General features: G+C 46.5%; 1 protein-coding gene across 3 annotated transcripts in view; it reads right to left on the bottom strand.

Moving 5' to 3' along the window:
- The window catches only part of pdcd11 (programmed cell death 11), a 99,789-nt gene that overhangs the window by 4,477 nt on the left and 80,152 nt on the right, over positions 1–15,160 (bottom strand). For all 3 annotated transcript variants that reach the window (XM_068053197.1, XM_068053199.1, XM_068053198.1), the window contains exons 33-36: positions 13,535–13,782; positions 11,252–11,420; positions 8,856–9,009; positions 7,497–7,662 (exon numbers count right to left, since the gene is read on the bottom strand). In XM_068053197.1, coding sequence (XP_067909298.1) covers positions 7,497–7,662; positions 8,856–9,009; positions 11,252–11,420; positions 13,535–13,782 — 737 coding nt within the window. The remainder of the gene's footprint in view (positions 1–7,496; positions 7,663–8,855; positions 9,010–11,251; positions 11,421–13,534; positions 13,783–15,160) is intronic.

Genomic DNA, 15,160 nt, shown 5'->3' with positions numbered 1-15,160 from the left:
CCAAACAAGAGGACATAATCTTAATATTCGAATAATAAAAGCAAAATACTGCGGATGCTGGAAATCTGAAATAAAAACAAGAAATGCTGGAACCACTCAGCAGGTCTGGCAGCATCTGTGGAAAGAGAAGCAGAGTTAACATTTCGGATCACTGACCCAGTTCCGAAGAAGGGTCACTGACCTGAAACGTTAACTCTGCTTCTCTTTCCACAGATGCTGCCAGACCTGCTGAGTGGTTCCAGCATTTCTTGTTTTTATTATCTTAATATTCGAGCCAGGCCATTACAGAATGTGATCAGGAAAGGCAGTGGAAATCTGGAGTGTTCTCCCCACCCAAGCTGTGGATGTTGGGGATCAATTGAAATTTATGGAGCATGCAAGCTTTTGTTGCTGAAGATTATTAAGGGTTACAGAACCAAGGCAGGTAAACCAAGTTAATATATATATATATCAGCCATGATCTGATCGAATGGCACACAGGTTTGAGGGGCTGAATGGCCTTCCCCTGTTCCTAGAATCTCTTCAGGCAATAAATTTGGCTGTTATCGTATCCTGAAAACCAACATATATTTAAAGAAACCTTGCGGCAATGAACCTCAAAATATACCATACTTACCAAAGATAAGAAAATAAGAGGAGGGTTAGGCCATTCAGCCCCTCGAGCCTGTTCCACCATTCTTTAAGATCGTGGCTGATCTGATTGTGGCCTTAACTCCACTTTCCTGCCTGTCCCCCCCCCCATAACCCTCAACTCCCTTGTAGATCAAAAATCTGTCTAACTCAGCCTGGAGTATAATCAATGACCCAATTTCTACTGCTGTCTGGGAAAGAGAATTCCAAAGATTAACGACCCTCTGAGAGAAGAAATTCCTCCTCATCTCCGTCTTAAATAGGAGAGCCTTTAATTTGAAACTGTGCCCCTAGTTCTAGATTTCCCCCACGAGGGGAACTATCCTCTCAGAGTCTATCCTGTCAAGCCCCCTCAGAATCTTATACGTTTCAATAAGATCACCTCTCATTCTTCTAAACTCCAATGAGTACAGGCCCAACCTGCTCAACCTTTCCTCATAAGACAAACCCTTCATTCCAGGAATCTGCCTAGTGATCCTTCTCTGAACTGCTTCCAATGCAAGTATATCCCTTCTTAAATAAGGTGACCAAAACTGTACAGAGTACTCTATGTGCAGTCTCACCAGTGTCCTGTACAGTTGTAGCAAAACTTCCCTACTTTTATATTCCATCCCCCTTGTAATAGAGGCCAACATTCCATTTGCCTTCCTGAATACTTGCTGTATCTGCATGCTGTATGAGGACACCCAGGTCCCTCTGTACTGCAGCATTCTGCAATCTCTTTTCATTTAAATATTTTGCTTTTCTATTTCTTCCTGCCAAAGTGGATAATCTCATATTACACTCCATCTGCCAAGTTTTTGCCCACTCACTTATCCTATCTATATCCCTTTGCAGACACTTTGTGTCCTCCTCACAACTTGCTTTCCTACCTACCAATGTAGTAATCTAAAGGTAAGTCATGACAGGAGAGCTCAGCCCCGTGATATGCTCCTCCTGTGCTATGTGGGAAATCAGGGACACTTCCAGTGTCCCTGATGACCATGTGTGCAGGAAGTGTATCCATCTGCAGCTACTGACTACCCGCATTACAGAGCTGGAGCTGCAGGTGGATTCACTGTGGAGCATCCGCGATGCTGAGGACGTCGTGGATAGCATGTTTAGTGAGGTGGTCACACCGCAGGTAATGGCTACACAGGCAGAAAAGGGATGGGTGACCACCAGGCAGAGTAGTAGGTGCAGGGAGGTAGTGCAGGAGTCCCCTGTGGCCATCCCCCTCTCAAACAGATATACCGCTTTGAATACTGATTGGGGGTGGGGGGGGGGGGGGGGGGGGAAATGGTCTCCCAGGGGAAAGCAGCAACAGCCAAGTTCGTGGCACCACGGATGGCTCTGCTGCTCAGCGGGTGGGGTGAGGGGGGTGCGGGGAGAAAGACTGTGAGAGCCATACTGATAGGAGATTCAATTGGAATGGGAACAGACAGGCGTTTCTGTGGCTGCAAACGAGACTCCAGGATGGTATGTTGCCTCCCGGGTGCTAGGGTCAAGGATGTCTCGGAGCAGCTGCAGGATATTCTGAAGGGGGAGGGTGAACAGCCAGTGGTCGTGGTACATGTCAATACCAATGACATAGGTAGAAAAAGGAATGAGGTCCTGCAAGATGAATTTGAGTTAGGAGCCAAGTTAAAAAGCAGGACATCAAAGGTAGTAATCTCAGGATTACTCGGTGTGCCACCTGTTACTAAGTATAGGAATAGGAGAATAGACCAGATGAATGGCTGGAGAAATGGTGCAGGAGAGAGGGATTTAGATTCCTGGGACATTGGGACCGGTTCTGGGGAAGGTGGGACCTGTACAAGCGGGACGGGTTACACCCAGGCAGGACCGGAACCGATGTCCTTGCAGGGGTGTTTGCTAGTGCTGTTGGGGAGGATTTAAACTAGAATGGCAGGGGGATGGGAACCTGAGCGGGGAGAATGAGGAGGAGGAAACAAGGATAGAAACGAAAGACAGGAAACAAAAAGACAAAAGTGGAAAGCACTGAAATCAAGGGCAGGAAACAAATAGGGCCATAGTGCGAAATAATGCTAAGACGACTAAGAATGTTAAAAAGACAAGCGTAAATGCATTGTGTCTCATTGCGCGGAGTAGTTGCAATAAGGTAGGCGAATTAACTGCACAAATAGATGTGAATGGAAATGATATTGTTGCGATTACGGAGACATGGCTGCAGGGTGACCAAGTAAGGACAGGCAAAAAGGGAAAGGAGGTGGAATAGCATTGTTAGTAAAAGAGGAAATCAATACAATAGTGAGGAAGGATATTAGCTCAGAGGGCTTGAGTTATAAAGAGAGATTGGATAGGCTGGGTCTGTTTTCCCTGAAGCGAATGAGGCTGAGAGGGGACATGATAGAGGTATATAAAATTATGAGAGGCATAGATAGGGTAGATTGCCAGAGTCTGTTTCCCATGGTAAGGGTGACTAAAACTAGAGGGCATAGATTTAAGGTGAGAGGGAGGAGGTTTAAAGGGGATCAAAGGGGTAAATTTTTCACACAAAGAATAGTGGGTATCTGGAATCAGCTGCCAGAGGTGGTGGTGGAGGCAGGAACAGTAGCGACATTTAAGAGGCATCTGGACAGGTACTTGAATGAGCAAGGCATAGAGGGATATAGAATTAATGCAGGCAGGTGGGAATAATATAGATAGGCATTATGGTTGGCATGGACGCGGTGGGCCGAAGGCCCTCTTTCTATGCTGTACGACTCTATAATCCTGATGTGGAATCTGTATGGGTGGAGCTAAGAAACACCAAAGGGCAGAAAACGTTGGTGGGGGTTTGAGATAGTCCCCCAAACAGCAGTGGTGATGTAGAGCATGGCATTAAACAGGAAATTAGAGACGTAAGCAATAAGGGTGCAACTGTAATTATGGGTGAATTTAATCTACATATAGATTGGGCAAACCAAATTAGTAATAATACTGTAGAGGAAGAATTTCTGGAGTGCGTACATGATGGCTTTTTAGACCAATACATTGAGGAACCAACTAGAGAACAGGCTATCCTAGACTGGGTATTGTGTAATCAGAAAGGATAAGTTAACAATTTTGTTGTGCGGGGTCCCTTGGGGAAGAGCGACCATAACATGATAGAATTCTTCATTAAGATGGAAAGTGAAAGAGATGATTCCAAGACTAGGGTCCTGAATCTAAATAAAGGAAACAATGAAGGTATGAGGCGCAAGTTTCAGTGCTGTATCTCTAAATAAATTAAAAATAAATAAATAAAGTTGGCTATGATAGATTGGGGAACGTTACTTAAAGGGTTGACAGTGGATAGGCAAGGAGAACAACCCCAGCGTTTCCAACCTAACCTTGTAACCAAAATCCCCCATCCCTGGAACCATTGATAAGTCTTCTCTGCACCCTCTCAAGGACCCTCACATCCTTTCTAAAGTGTGACCAGAACTGGATGCAATACTCCAGTTGGGGTCTGACCAGAGATTTATAAAGGTGCAGCATAACTTCCCTGCTTTTGTACTCAATGCCTCTATTTATGAAGCCCAAGATCCCATATGCTTTACTAACCATTCTCTCAATATGTCCTGCCACCTTCAAAAATCGATGCACATGCACCCCCAGGTCCCTCTGTTCCTGCACACTCTTTAGAACTGTGCCATTAAGTATATATTGCCTCTCCCTATTCCTTCTGCCAAAATGCATCACCTCACACTTGTCAGTATTGAACTCCATCTGCCACTTCTCTGCCCATTCTGCCAGCCTGTCTATGTCCTGTTGCAGTTGGTTCATATCATCCTCACCTTCAAGCTTGGCGTTGTCAGCAAATTGAGATTCTGCTCTGTATTCCAAGATCTAAGTCATTTATATATAAGCAAAAAAAAAAATCAGTTGTCCTAGCACTGACCCTTGGGCAAACAACACTGTCTACCATCCTCCAGTCTGAAAAGCAACCATTTACAATGACTCGCTCTTTTGTCCTTAAGCTGACTCTTTATCCAATTGGACACTGACCCTCCTATTCCATCAGCTTCAATTTTGTTAACCAGCATTTTATGTGGTACCTTATCAAATGCTTTCTTAAAATCCATTTAAACAACATCCACCGCATTACCTTCATGTTCCATATGCAGTTTTCCAATCTGCTGGGACCTTTCCAGAATCTAGGGAATTTTGGAAGATTACAACCAATGCATCCACTATCTCCAGTTTGTTTAAGACCTTAGGAAGCAGACCATCTGGTCCAGGGGACTTGTCAGCCTTTAGTCCCATTAGCTTTCCTAGTACTTTTTCTCTAGCATTAGTGATTGTTTTAAGTTCCTCCCTCCCTTTGCCTCCTGATTTTCTGCTATTCTTGGGACTTTTTTGTGTCTTCTACTGTGAAGACATATACAAAATACTTGTTCAAAGTCTCTGTCATTTCCTTGTTTCCCATCATTAATTCCCCAGTCTCATCTAAGGGACCACATTTACTTCAGCTACTCTGTTCCTTTTTATATCTTTGTAGAAGCTTTTACTGTCTGTTTTTATATTTCTTGCTAGTGTACTCATATTTAATGTCTCCTGTTTTTGAAGTCCTTTGCTGGTTTCTAAAATGTTCTCAACATTCTAGCCTTTCACTGATCTTCACTGCATTGTATACCTTTTCCTTCAATTTGTTACCCTCTTAGCTTCCTTAGTTATCCATGGATGGTTCATTCATTCATTTACGGCACAGTGGCGCAGTGGTTAGCACCGCAGCTTCACAGCTCCAGGGACCCCGGTTCGATTCCGGGTACTGCCTGTGTGGAGTTTGCAAGTTCTCCGTGTCTGCGTGGGTTTTCTCCGGGTGCTCCGGTTTCCTCCCACAAGCCAAAAGACTTGCAGGTTGATAGGTAAATTGGCCATTATAAATTGTCACTAGTATAGGTAGGTGGTAGGGAAATATAGGGACAGGTGGGGATGTTTGGTAGGAATATGGGATTAGTGTAGGATTAGTATAAAAAAAATGGGTGGTTGATGTTCGGCACAGACTCGGTGGGCCGAAGGGCCTGTTTCAGTGCTGTATCTCTAATCTAATCTATCTCAGTCTTTCTTTCTCGATGGAATATGCCTTTGTTGAGAGTTATGAAATATCTCCCTAAATATCTGCCACGACTTCTCTAAAAACGTATCCAACCTACTAAATTTGCTGAGGGGACACCAGAAAATAAGTACAGTGGTCTCTATGGGATGTATTTCAGGGCTCACCACTGCCTTCTCAAGGGCAATTAGGGATGGGCAAGAAATGCTGGCCTGGCCAGTGAAGCCCACATCCCATAAACAAATAAAAAAAAAATTGGGCTGTTCTAAGCCAGGTGTGTACGTGACTTTCGGGTGATAGTTTGTACACAACTGCTGCAAAAGGACTGATTATTTGTACAGTGACAGCTGTTAGGATGGAAACCGGTTTGGCTTCTTCCTGACCCATTGTTTGGCACCGGCAGCATTTGCATATCTTCTGGTGAGGGAAGGGGGCGGGGCTTGGGTTGAGAAAAGAAATTAACTGTTAAGGTGTTAAAGCTTCAAGTGCCTTTAAATGGATTGTAGTCATTCTTAGCGATGTTAGGTTGCAGAGACAACCAAGAGTAATTTCTGAGCTTCCCTCCCACAGTGTGCACTGAATTCCTTTGTCATGTAATGCAAATGTACACTGTATATAAAATGGAATGGCAAGAGTTGTGAGGCATTTCATATTCTGTATTGAAAGAAACCGATCTTGATTGCACTTTATGAAATGTCCAATTTGAATTGTTTTGTATTTTTTCCCCCAAATTTTATGAATAAAGTATATTTTTGGGAAAAAAAGGAACTCCTTTGCCTTTATGAACATGCTCTGTAGCTGGTCGCAGCTCACTGCCAGAGGCAGAAACACCAATTTCAGAGCTCCCACAGGCACCATACAAACTCTGCCCAGATCAGACAGGCAGCCAAGTGAGCGGGAAGGCTCTCACTGCATGGACTGAAGAGTGGCGAATTCTCTCAGTGTCCTGGCCAAAATTCCTCCTTTCTCTCTCCTTAATCCCATGGCTCAGTGGTAGCCATTCCTGTTTAGGAGTCAGGTTCAATCCCCGTTCCAGACAGACTGGAACTTCAGTTCGGCATTTCGGGTTGACATCCAGCGGGATACTTGCAACCAGTGGGTGTGGGTGACCCTCCCACTCTCCCACCCCCATTACCGGCTGGAATAAAGTTATCTACGGTCATAGAAGCAGAGTTCATATTGCAACCTGTCAGACCTGTTAATCAACCTCAGAGTCCTTCCACTACTTCACACCAAGGGGGGAGCATCTTATACTAAAACAGCAACAACTAATGCTACTGAAAACAAATTAAACACTTGATTGATTTCGTTGCTGTTGTGTGGGGAGTGTACAGAATGACAGCTGTGTTTTGCCTATAGTTACACTTTAAACATTTGTTGTACATGAATCAGCTTGAGCTGTTCTGACATGTGTCAGGTTGTAGCTTCAGGCCTCGCTCCAGAAATCAGAGCATAAATTGCAGACTGTGTTACAGAGGGAGAGTGCTGCACTGTCAGAGGTGGCGTCTTTCAGGTGAGAAGTTAAACTGATGTTTTTCTTTCCTCAGATGGGTGTAAATGATTCAATGGCCACTATTTGAAGAACAGCAGGGGAGTTCTCTCCAGTGTCCTGGCCAATATTTATCCCTAAACCAACATCACTAGAACAGATTATCTGGTCATTATCACATTGCTGTTTGTGGGAGCTTGCTGTGTGCAAATTAGCTGCTGTGTTTCCTACATGGACTACACTTCAAAAGTACTGCATTGGGTGGGAAGTGCTTTGGGATGTCCTGGGTTGTACAAGGTTGTACAAGGTTGCACAAAAAATGCGGTTCTATTTCAGACGCTGGCTGGTTTGACTAACCTCACTTCCTCCTGGCTGCCATGTTTCACCATCATGTCAATGTAGACTGACCAGAGGTCAGTGCGCTTGGGGTAACTGCTTAGCGTGTTCTCAAACATGGCCTTTGCACGCTCAATGTCCCCGAGACGGAACTCCAGTTGTGCAAACTTGGCAATCAAGTCAACATCTGAAATGAAAAAGGGTGTGAGAATAATTGTGAAGCAAATCACCATTTCCTTTCATCAACTTGGACCAGAGTGGCTTGTGTTTAGGGTCGAGGGTTAGGGTTCCAAGCTGCTCGTCTCCCGGGCGGGTGGGAGGGGGGGGGGGTGGGGGGTGGGGGGGGGGGGGGCGGGGAGGAGAGGGGGGGCAATGACCAACGAGTAAGGCAAGGGAGAAAGCGAGTAGGGCAAGGGAGAAAGCAAGCAGGGTCTCGGTGGGGTTGATGTGACATTGAGATGTGATTCTATGATCTTACAACACGAGTGACAACACAAGCAGAGATCCAACTGGGTGTTCTGTGCAAGCTCAGTGATCAGACATCTGAGTCATTACACCAGGGCTCTGAAGTCTGACCCACCGGCCTGGCTCATTACTGGACCTATCACTGGGTCTGGCATTTTTCACAGTCCTAAGCTGTGAACCAATGGCCTAACGGTACAGGGAGGGGGCGCAGCTGGCGGGTCAAGCAGTGGAAAACTCCCCGGTGCCCTGTGCTAGGAGGCTGTAACACTTTTTCTGTTGGTTAAACCCCCTGAGCTTTGGCCCTTGCCAACCTGTACATGGTAGGTGGTGTGTTCCCTGACTGGCCAAACAGAAACTCTACCTGTGCAGATTACGGTGTTCATCAGATACTTGACTAATCAGGTGAGAGGAAGCTCATGTGCCTCCCAGTTGTTTAGCCAAATAGCACAGCATTCGAACACGGGAAGGAGCCTGCAACAAGGTGACTCTCCTCAAACATTAACCTGTTAGCTTGGATGCTGATGCCTCTGCTGCACGTTACAGAGAATGAGGTAAAGATATGACATGATCTGACTGAATGATGCAGCTCCCTTGGGGGGGGTGCTGATTGACCTCCTCCTGTTCCTAATTAGATCTTAAATTCTCTGACTGATGTGTAGCAGGAAACAGCAAATGGCAAACACTCCAGGCTCCCATTAACCCTCAAGTCTTAAGGGGCATGAAGCCAGGCCAACACAGAAGCAGAATTTGAGCTACCCAGTGATACATTCCCCAGACTCTGGGTGGGATTGAACATGACCTCGATAATCTGGATCAGCTGATTAAGTGGGCACAGCTGCCAATTATCCACCTGCTCCTCCCCCTCCTCCCCACCACAGACCCAGACGGTGGATCGACACCCCACTCCCAACTCACGCTGTTTCTGTGGCAGACACTTGAGTGCTCTCTGCAGCAAGGCATTGGTACAGTCAGCCCTCCCCTGCTTCAGGAGAAAGGTGGCGTAACTGAGCCAGACAGTGCTCTCTTGACGGAACCGCTTCAGCATGGTGTTGTACAGACTGTCTGCTTGCTGAAAAAATACACAAAACACAGTACAGCATCTCATACACTGTCCAAAACAACATTCATGTTACAAATACGGGCAGTACCTCAGGCTGACACACAGCCCAGAACTTCCAGAACGTGGTTCTGAAAGGTCACGGACCTGAAACGTTAACTGATTCTCTCTCCACAGATGCTGCCAGACCTGCTGAGTATTTCCAGCATTTTGTTTTTAACTTCCAGAACCAATGTTTCCAGCTCTGCAACTTACAGCCCGAGCCAACAACCCAGCAGCTTCAGCCCTTCCCTCACCCGGAAATCAAGCTCTGCTACACCACAGAGGCTGCAGATTCACCTCTAGCACCAGGGTACATGTCCAATGCAGATCCAAGACAGGGTCCCTGCTGCCTGCCAGATAAGTATAATTAATTTTTAGAAAGCCCCATTCAGGCTCCAATAGGTGGAGGGCTCAAGCATCAACTGCATCCAATCAGGGACTAAGTGGCAATTAGAAAAGGAGTGAATGGGGTCAAATATAAGAAACGTCACATGGGAATAGAGGCTCACTGCACTGCAGGGAAAGTGCAACACGTACAGCTTTACTCTAACCCCGTGCTGTACCTGCCCTGGGAGTGTTTGATGGGGACAGTGTAGAGGGAGCTTTACTCTGTATCTAACCCCGTGCTGTACCTGTCCTGGGAGTGTTTGATGGGGACAGTGTAGAGGGAGCTTTACTCTGTACCCCTGATGTTGTGATCTGTGTGTGCTGGATCACAAGTGCTGGACAGAAAAAACTGTTCCACTGCCGTGTACTGATATCTCAAGCACAAAACTCAAAAGTAAAAAACCCAGACAGAGTGGGGCTGAGATGCCAAGTCAGGCCTCACTGAGGCTGAGAGGCAGAGCACTGAGTGCCAGCTTGGCTCTTGCCTCAGAATGTTGAGGGTTCAAGTGTCATTGCAGGATCTGAGCATAGAATTAGGTAGGCACTTGTTCAGGGTGCTGTTTTTGAGACGTTAATCCCTCCTACTCCAGTGAAGGAGAGGGGTATGAAAGATCCCATGACCCTGTGTGAGCAAGAGCCAAGTGTTGTCTCAGTGTCCTCAATCAACAGCAATAGGCAGCTAAAGTTGCTGAGCATTTCCAGCAGACAATATCTTGAGGGGGCAGGGTCCTTTGGACTATGCCCTAGAGTCTGCATTCTGTGGGGGGCGATGTGAATAATACAAGCCATCATCTTCTGTAGCAGGAGGTGCATGGGTCATATGATAGCAGCTTGTAGAGTTCGCAACCTTGGTGTTGCACCTAGTGTTCAGCACCATTCATGCCACACAAGTGCCAGGCAATGACCATCTCCAACAAGAGAGAATCTAACCATCTCTCCTTGACATTCAACAGCATTACCATCACTGAATCCCCACTATCAACATCCTAGGGGTTACCATTGACCAGAAACTGAACTGGAGTAGCCATATAAATACCATGGCTACAAGAGCAGGACAGAGGCTAGGAATCCTGAGGCGAGTAACTCACCTCCTGACTCCCCAAAGCCTGTCCACCATCTACAAGGCACAAGTCAGGAGTGTGATGGAATACTCTCCACTTGCCTGGATGGGTGCAGCTCCACCAACACTCAAGAAGCTTGGCAGCACCCAGGACAAAGCAGCCCGCTTGATTGGTACCCCATCCACAAATATTCACTCCCTCCACCACCGATGCACAGTGGCAGCAGTGTGTACCATCTACAAGATGCACTGCAGCAACTCACCAAGGCTCCTTATACAGCACCTTCCAAACCCGCGACCTCTACTACCTAGAACGACAAGGGGAGGAGATGCATGGGAACATCACCACCTGCAAGTTCCCCTCCAAGTCACACACCATCCTGACTTGGAACTATATCGCCGTTCCTTCACTGTCGCTGAGTCAAAATCCCAGAACTCCCTTCCTAACAGCACTGTGGGTGTACCTACCTCACATGGACTGCAGCGGTTCAAGAAGGCAGCTCACCATTACCTTCTCAAGGGCAATTAGGGATGGGCAATAAATGCTGACCTGGCCAGCAATGCCCACATCCCAGGAACGAATAAATAAAAAAAGGCCACGTTGTGGGTGCGACAAATGACCCATCTTGAACTGCAGATTGTGTGTGATCAGGAGTGTAGGTGATCGATGAGATGTCCCAGCACAGCCTGGACCTTTACTTCCAGTATTGCAATCCTCAAAAACCCAGTTGGAATTGTGCAAGATGGCGATGTCTGTTTGCCTACCTTGTATTTCTCAGACTTGGTGTAGACACTGGCTAGCTGCTGGAAGACTTTCAGTGGTTCATTGTACTGAACAGCCCGTTCAAATACTTTCATCAACGACTCCTCCGTCCCGTAGAGATTCTCCAGATTCAGCAGCGCAACCCAGATATTTAACTTTTCCTGCTCCTCCCTGCAAGTTTAAGAGCCAGAAAAAAAAATGGGAGAGAGAGAAAACGAGAGAAAATGAGCAAGTAGAGAGAGAGTGATGAACGAGCATAGAGAGAGATAATAAGTGATAAAAGAAAGACGGAAAAAAAACAATAAGTGTGAGTATGCAGATTTATAACAAAGACCATTACACAACAGACTCCCCTCAATCTCCTTTGCTCCAAGGAGAACATCCCCACAGCTTCTTCAACCTAACCTTGTAGCAGAATCCCTCATCCTGGAACCATTCTGGTAAATCTCCTCTGCACCCTCATTGCTTCCAAAAGTGTGGTGAGCAGAATTGGATGCAATGCTCTCTTTGTGGTCTAACCAGAGCTTCCATAACATCCCTGCTTTTATACTCAATGCCTCTATTTATGAAGTCCAAGATCCCATATACTTAACTAACCTCTCTCTCTCTCTCTCTCTTTGGCCTCCTTGTCTCGAGAGACAATGGATATGAGCCTGGAGGTGGTCAGTGGTTTGTGAAGCAGCGCCTGGAGTGGCTATAAAGGCCAATTCTAGACAGACAGACTCTTCCACAGGTGCTACAGATAAAATTGGTTGTCGGGGCTGTTACACAGTTGGCTCTCTCCTTGCGCTTCTGTCTTTTTTCCTGCCAACTGCTGTCTCTTCGACTTGCCACACTTTAGCCCCGCCTTTATGACTGCCCGCCAGCTCTGGTGATCGCTGGCAACTGACTCCCACGACTTGTGATCAACGTCACAGGACTTCATGTCGCGTTTGCAGACGTCTTTAAAGCGGAGACATGGACGGCCGGTGGGTCTGATACCAGTGATGAGCTCGCTGTACAATGTGTCCTTGGGGATCCTGCCATCTTCCATGTGGCTCACACGGCCAAGCCATCTCAAGCGCCGCTGGCTCAGTAGGATGTATATGCTGGGGATGTTGGCCGCCTCGAGGATTTCTGTGTTGGAGATACGGTCCTGCCACCTGATGCCAAGGATTCTCCGGAGGCAGCGAAGATGGAATGAATTGAGATGTCGCTCTTGGCTGGCATACGTTGTCCAGGCCTCGCTGTCGTAGAGCAAGGTACTGAGGACACGGGCTTGATACACTCGGATTTTTGTGTTCCGTGTCAGTGCACAGTGACACGGAATACAAAAGTCTGAGTGTAGCAAGCCTGTGTCTTCAGTACTAACCACTCTCTCAGTATGTCCTGCCACCTTCAAAGATCGATGCACATGCACCCGCCCCCCCACCACCACACCACCTCCCCACCCCGCCCGAGGTCCCTCAGTTCCTACACACTCTTTAGAACTGTGCCATTAACTACATATTGCCTCTCCCTATTCCTTCTGCCAAAATGCATCACCTCGCCCTTGTCAGTATTAAATTCCATCTGCCACCTCTCTGCCCATTCTGCCAGCCTGTCTATGTCCTGTTGCAGGCAGTTCACATCATCCTCGCTGTTTCCCACTCCTCCAAGTTTGGTAGTGACAAATTTTGAGATTCGACTCTGTATTCCAAGATCCAAGCCATTTATATATAGCAAAAAGAAAATCAGTGGTCCTAGCATCCTTGGGGAACATCACTGTCTACCATCCTCCAGTCTCCATTTACTACAACTCGCTGCTTTCTGTCCTTAAGCCAATTTTTTATCCAATTGGACACTGACCCTCCTATTCCATGAGCCTCAATTTTGTTAACCAGCCTTTCATGTGGTACTTTGTTAAACGCTTTCTTAAAATTCATATAAACATCTACCACATGCCCTTCATCCACCTTCCCTATTACGTCATCAAAAAATTCAATTAGATTAGTCAAACATGGTCTGCCTTTTACAAATCCGTGCTGGCTATCCTTAATCAAGTCAAAGCTCTCCAAGTGCCTGTTAATTTTTTTTCCCCTGATTGTTTCTAGAATCTTCCCACCACTAGTTTCAAACTAACTGGTGTGTACTTACTAGGAACACCCTAACATCCCAGAGAGCTTGAGGGGTGCATCACAGCCCCATTTCCTCCACTCGAGGGAAAAGACCCCCCCCCCCCACCCCATTGCTGACACCGGTGGGGGCCAGCTCTCCTGATGGAAGCTATCTCTCGCGCTCTCTCCTAGGTCCAGTCAGGCTCCTACCTGAAGGAGATGGTTTTCAGGGCCCTCTCTGCCACAACCCGTGCCTTCTCAATCTCTGTGGCGTGCAGGTGAAACGCCATGTACTGCATCCAGACAATGGAGCTGTTGGGGGAGCTCAGGACCAGACGGTCAAAGTCGTCTGCTGTCTGCGGCTGCCGACTGGGGTCCATCAGCTGTCTTTCAACCTTTGCCAGTTCCTTCTCCACCTGCTGCTTGCCCGCTTCTTTCTCTCTCTGCTTCATCTTGGGCTAAAGGAAGAACAAACATACATAATCAAATTAAGATGACATTCCCTGCTTACCCGCTCCCCACTTCTCCCAGTGTCTACCCTGTCAAGCCCCTTCAGAGTCCTGTATGTTTCAATGAGATCACCTCTCATTCTTCTAAAATCAAGAGTTTAGGATCAATTTACTCAGACTCGCATCACAGGACAACCTGCTCATCCTAGGAACCAATCTAGTGAACCCTCAGTGTACCACCTCCAAGGCAAGTATATTCTTCCTCAGATATGGAAACCAAAACTGTGCACAGTATTCCAGATCTGGTCTCACCAGAGTCCTATACAATTGTAGCAAGACTTCCTTATTCCTGTACTCCAATCCCTTTGCAATAAAGGCCAACATGCCATTTGCCTTCTTAACTGCTTGCTGTACCTGCATGCTAACTTTTTGTGTTCCTTGTACGAGTATACCCAAGTCTCTCTGAATAACATTTAGAAGTTTCACACCTTTTAAAAAAATTCTGCTTTTCTATTCTTTCTACCAAAGTGAATAACCTCACACTCCCCATTATACTCCATCTGCCACCCGGTTGCCCACTCATAACCTGTCTATATCTCTTTGCAGCCTCTTTGTGTCCTCACATCTTACGTTCCCACCTTTGTATCAGCAAACTTAGATACATCATCGTTGGTCTGCTCGTCTAAGTCATTAATATAGATTGTAAATAGCTGAGGCCCCAGCACTGATCCTTGCAGCACTCCACTATTCACTGCCTGCCAACTTGAAACTGCCCTGTTTATCCCGACTCTTTGCTTCCTGCCATTAGTCAATCCTCTATCCACGCTAATGGATCTTTTGGTTCCCCTTTATCTACCTTACTAGTTACATGCTCAAAAAATTCTAACAAATTTGTCAAACAATATTCCCTTTCGTAAAACCATGTCGACTTTGTCTGATCATATAATTTTCCAAGTGCATTGTTAAGACTTCCTTAATAACAGATTCCAGTACTTTCCCAATGACTGATGTCAGGCTAACTGGCCTGGAGCTCCCTGTTTTCTCTCACTCCTTTCTTGAATAGCAGTGTTACATTTGCTAACTTCCAATCTGCCGGGACCATTCTAGAATCTAGGGAATTTTGTAAAATCATAACCAGTGCACCCACTGGGCTGGATTTTGGGCTGGAAGTGGGGCTCCTGCCACCAGGCCGAAAAGGAAGGGGAAAGCCCATCTCTGCCTTTTCGTGTCCCCAAGAGTGATCCTCTGGTCTTTTTAAATCAAAGTTCCAGGAGCCAGGATCCTCGTCCCTTTAAAGATGGCGATCCCACCAACGAGCTGTTTTTTTAAAATTCATTCCTGGGATGTGGGCGTCACTGGCCAGGCCAGCATTTATTGCCCATCCCTA

The sequence above is a fragment of the Heterodontus francisci genome, chromosome 20 (genome assembly GCF_036365525.1).
Source record: "Heterodontus francisci isolate sHetFra1 chromosome 20, sHetFra1.hap1, whole genome shotgun sequence".
NCBI classification, from domain to species: domain Eukaryota; kingdom Metazoa; phylum Chordata; class Chondrichthyes; order Heterodontiformes; family Heterodontidae; genus Heterodontus; species Heterodontus francisci.
Note: the sequence above shows the minus strand (reverse complement) of the source record. Positions and strands in the feature narration are given on the sequence as shown.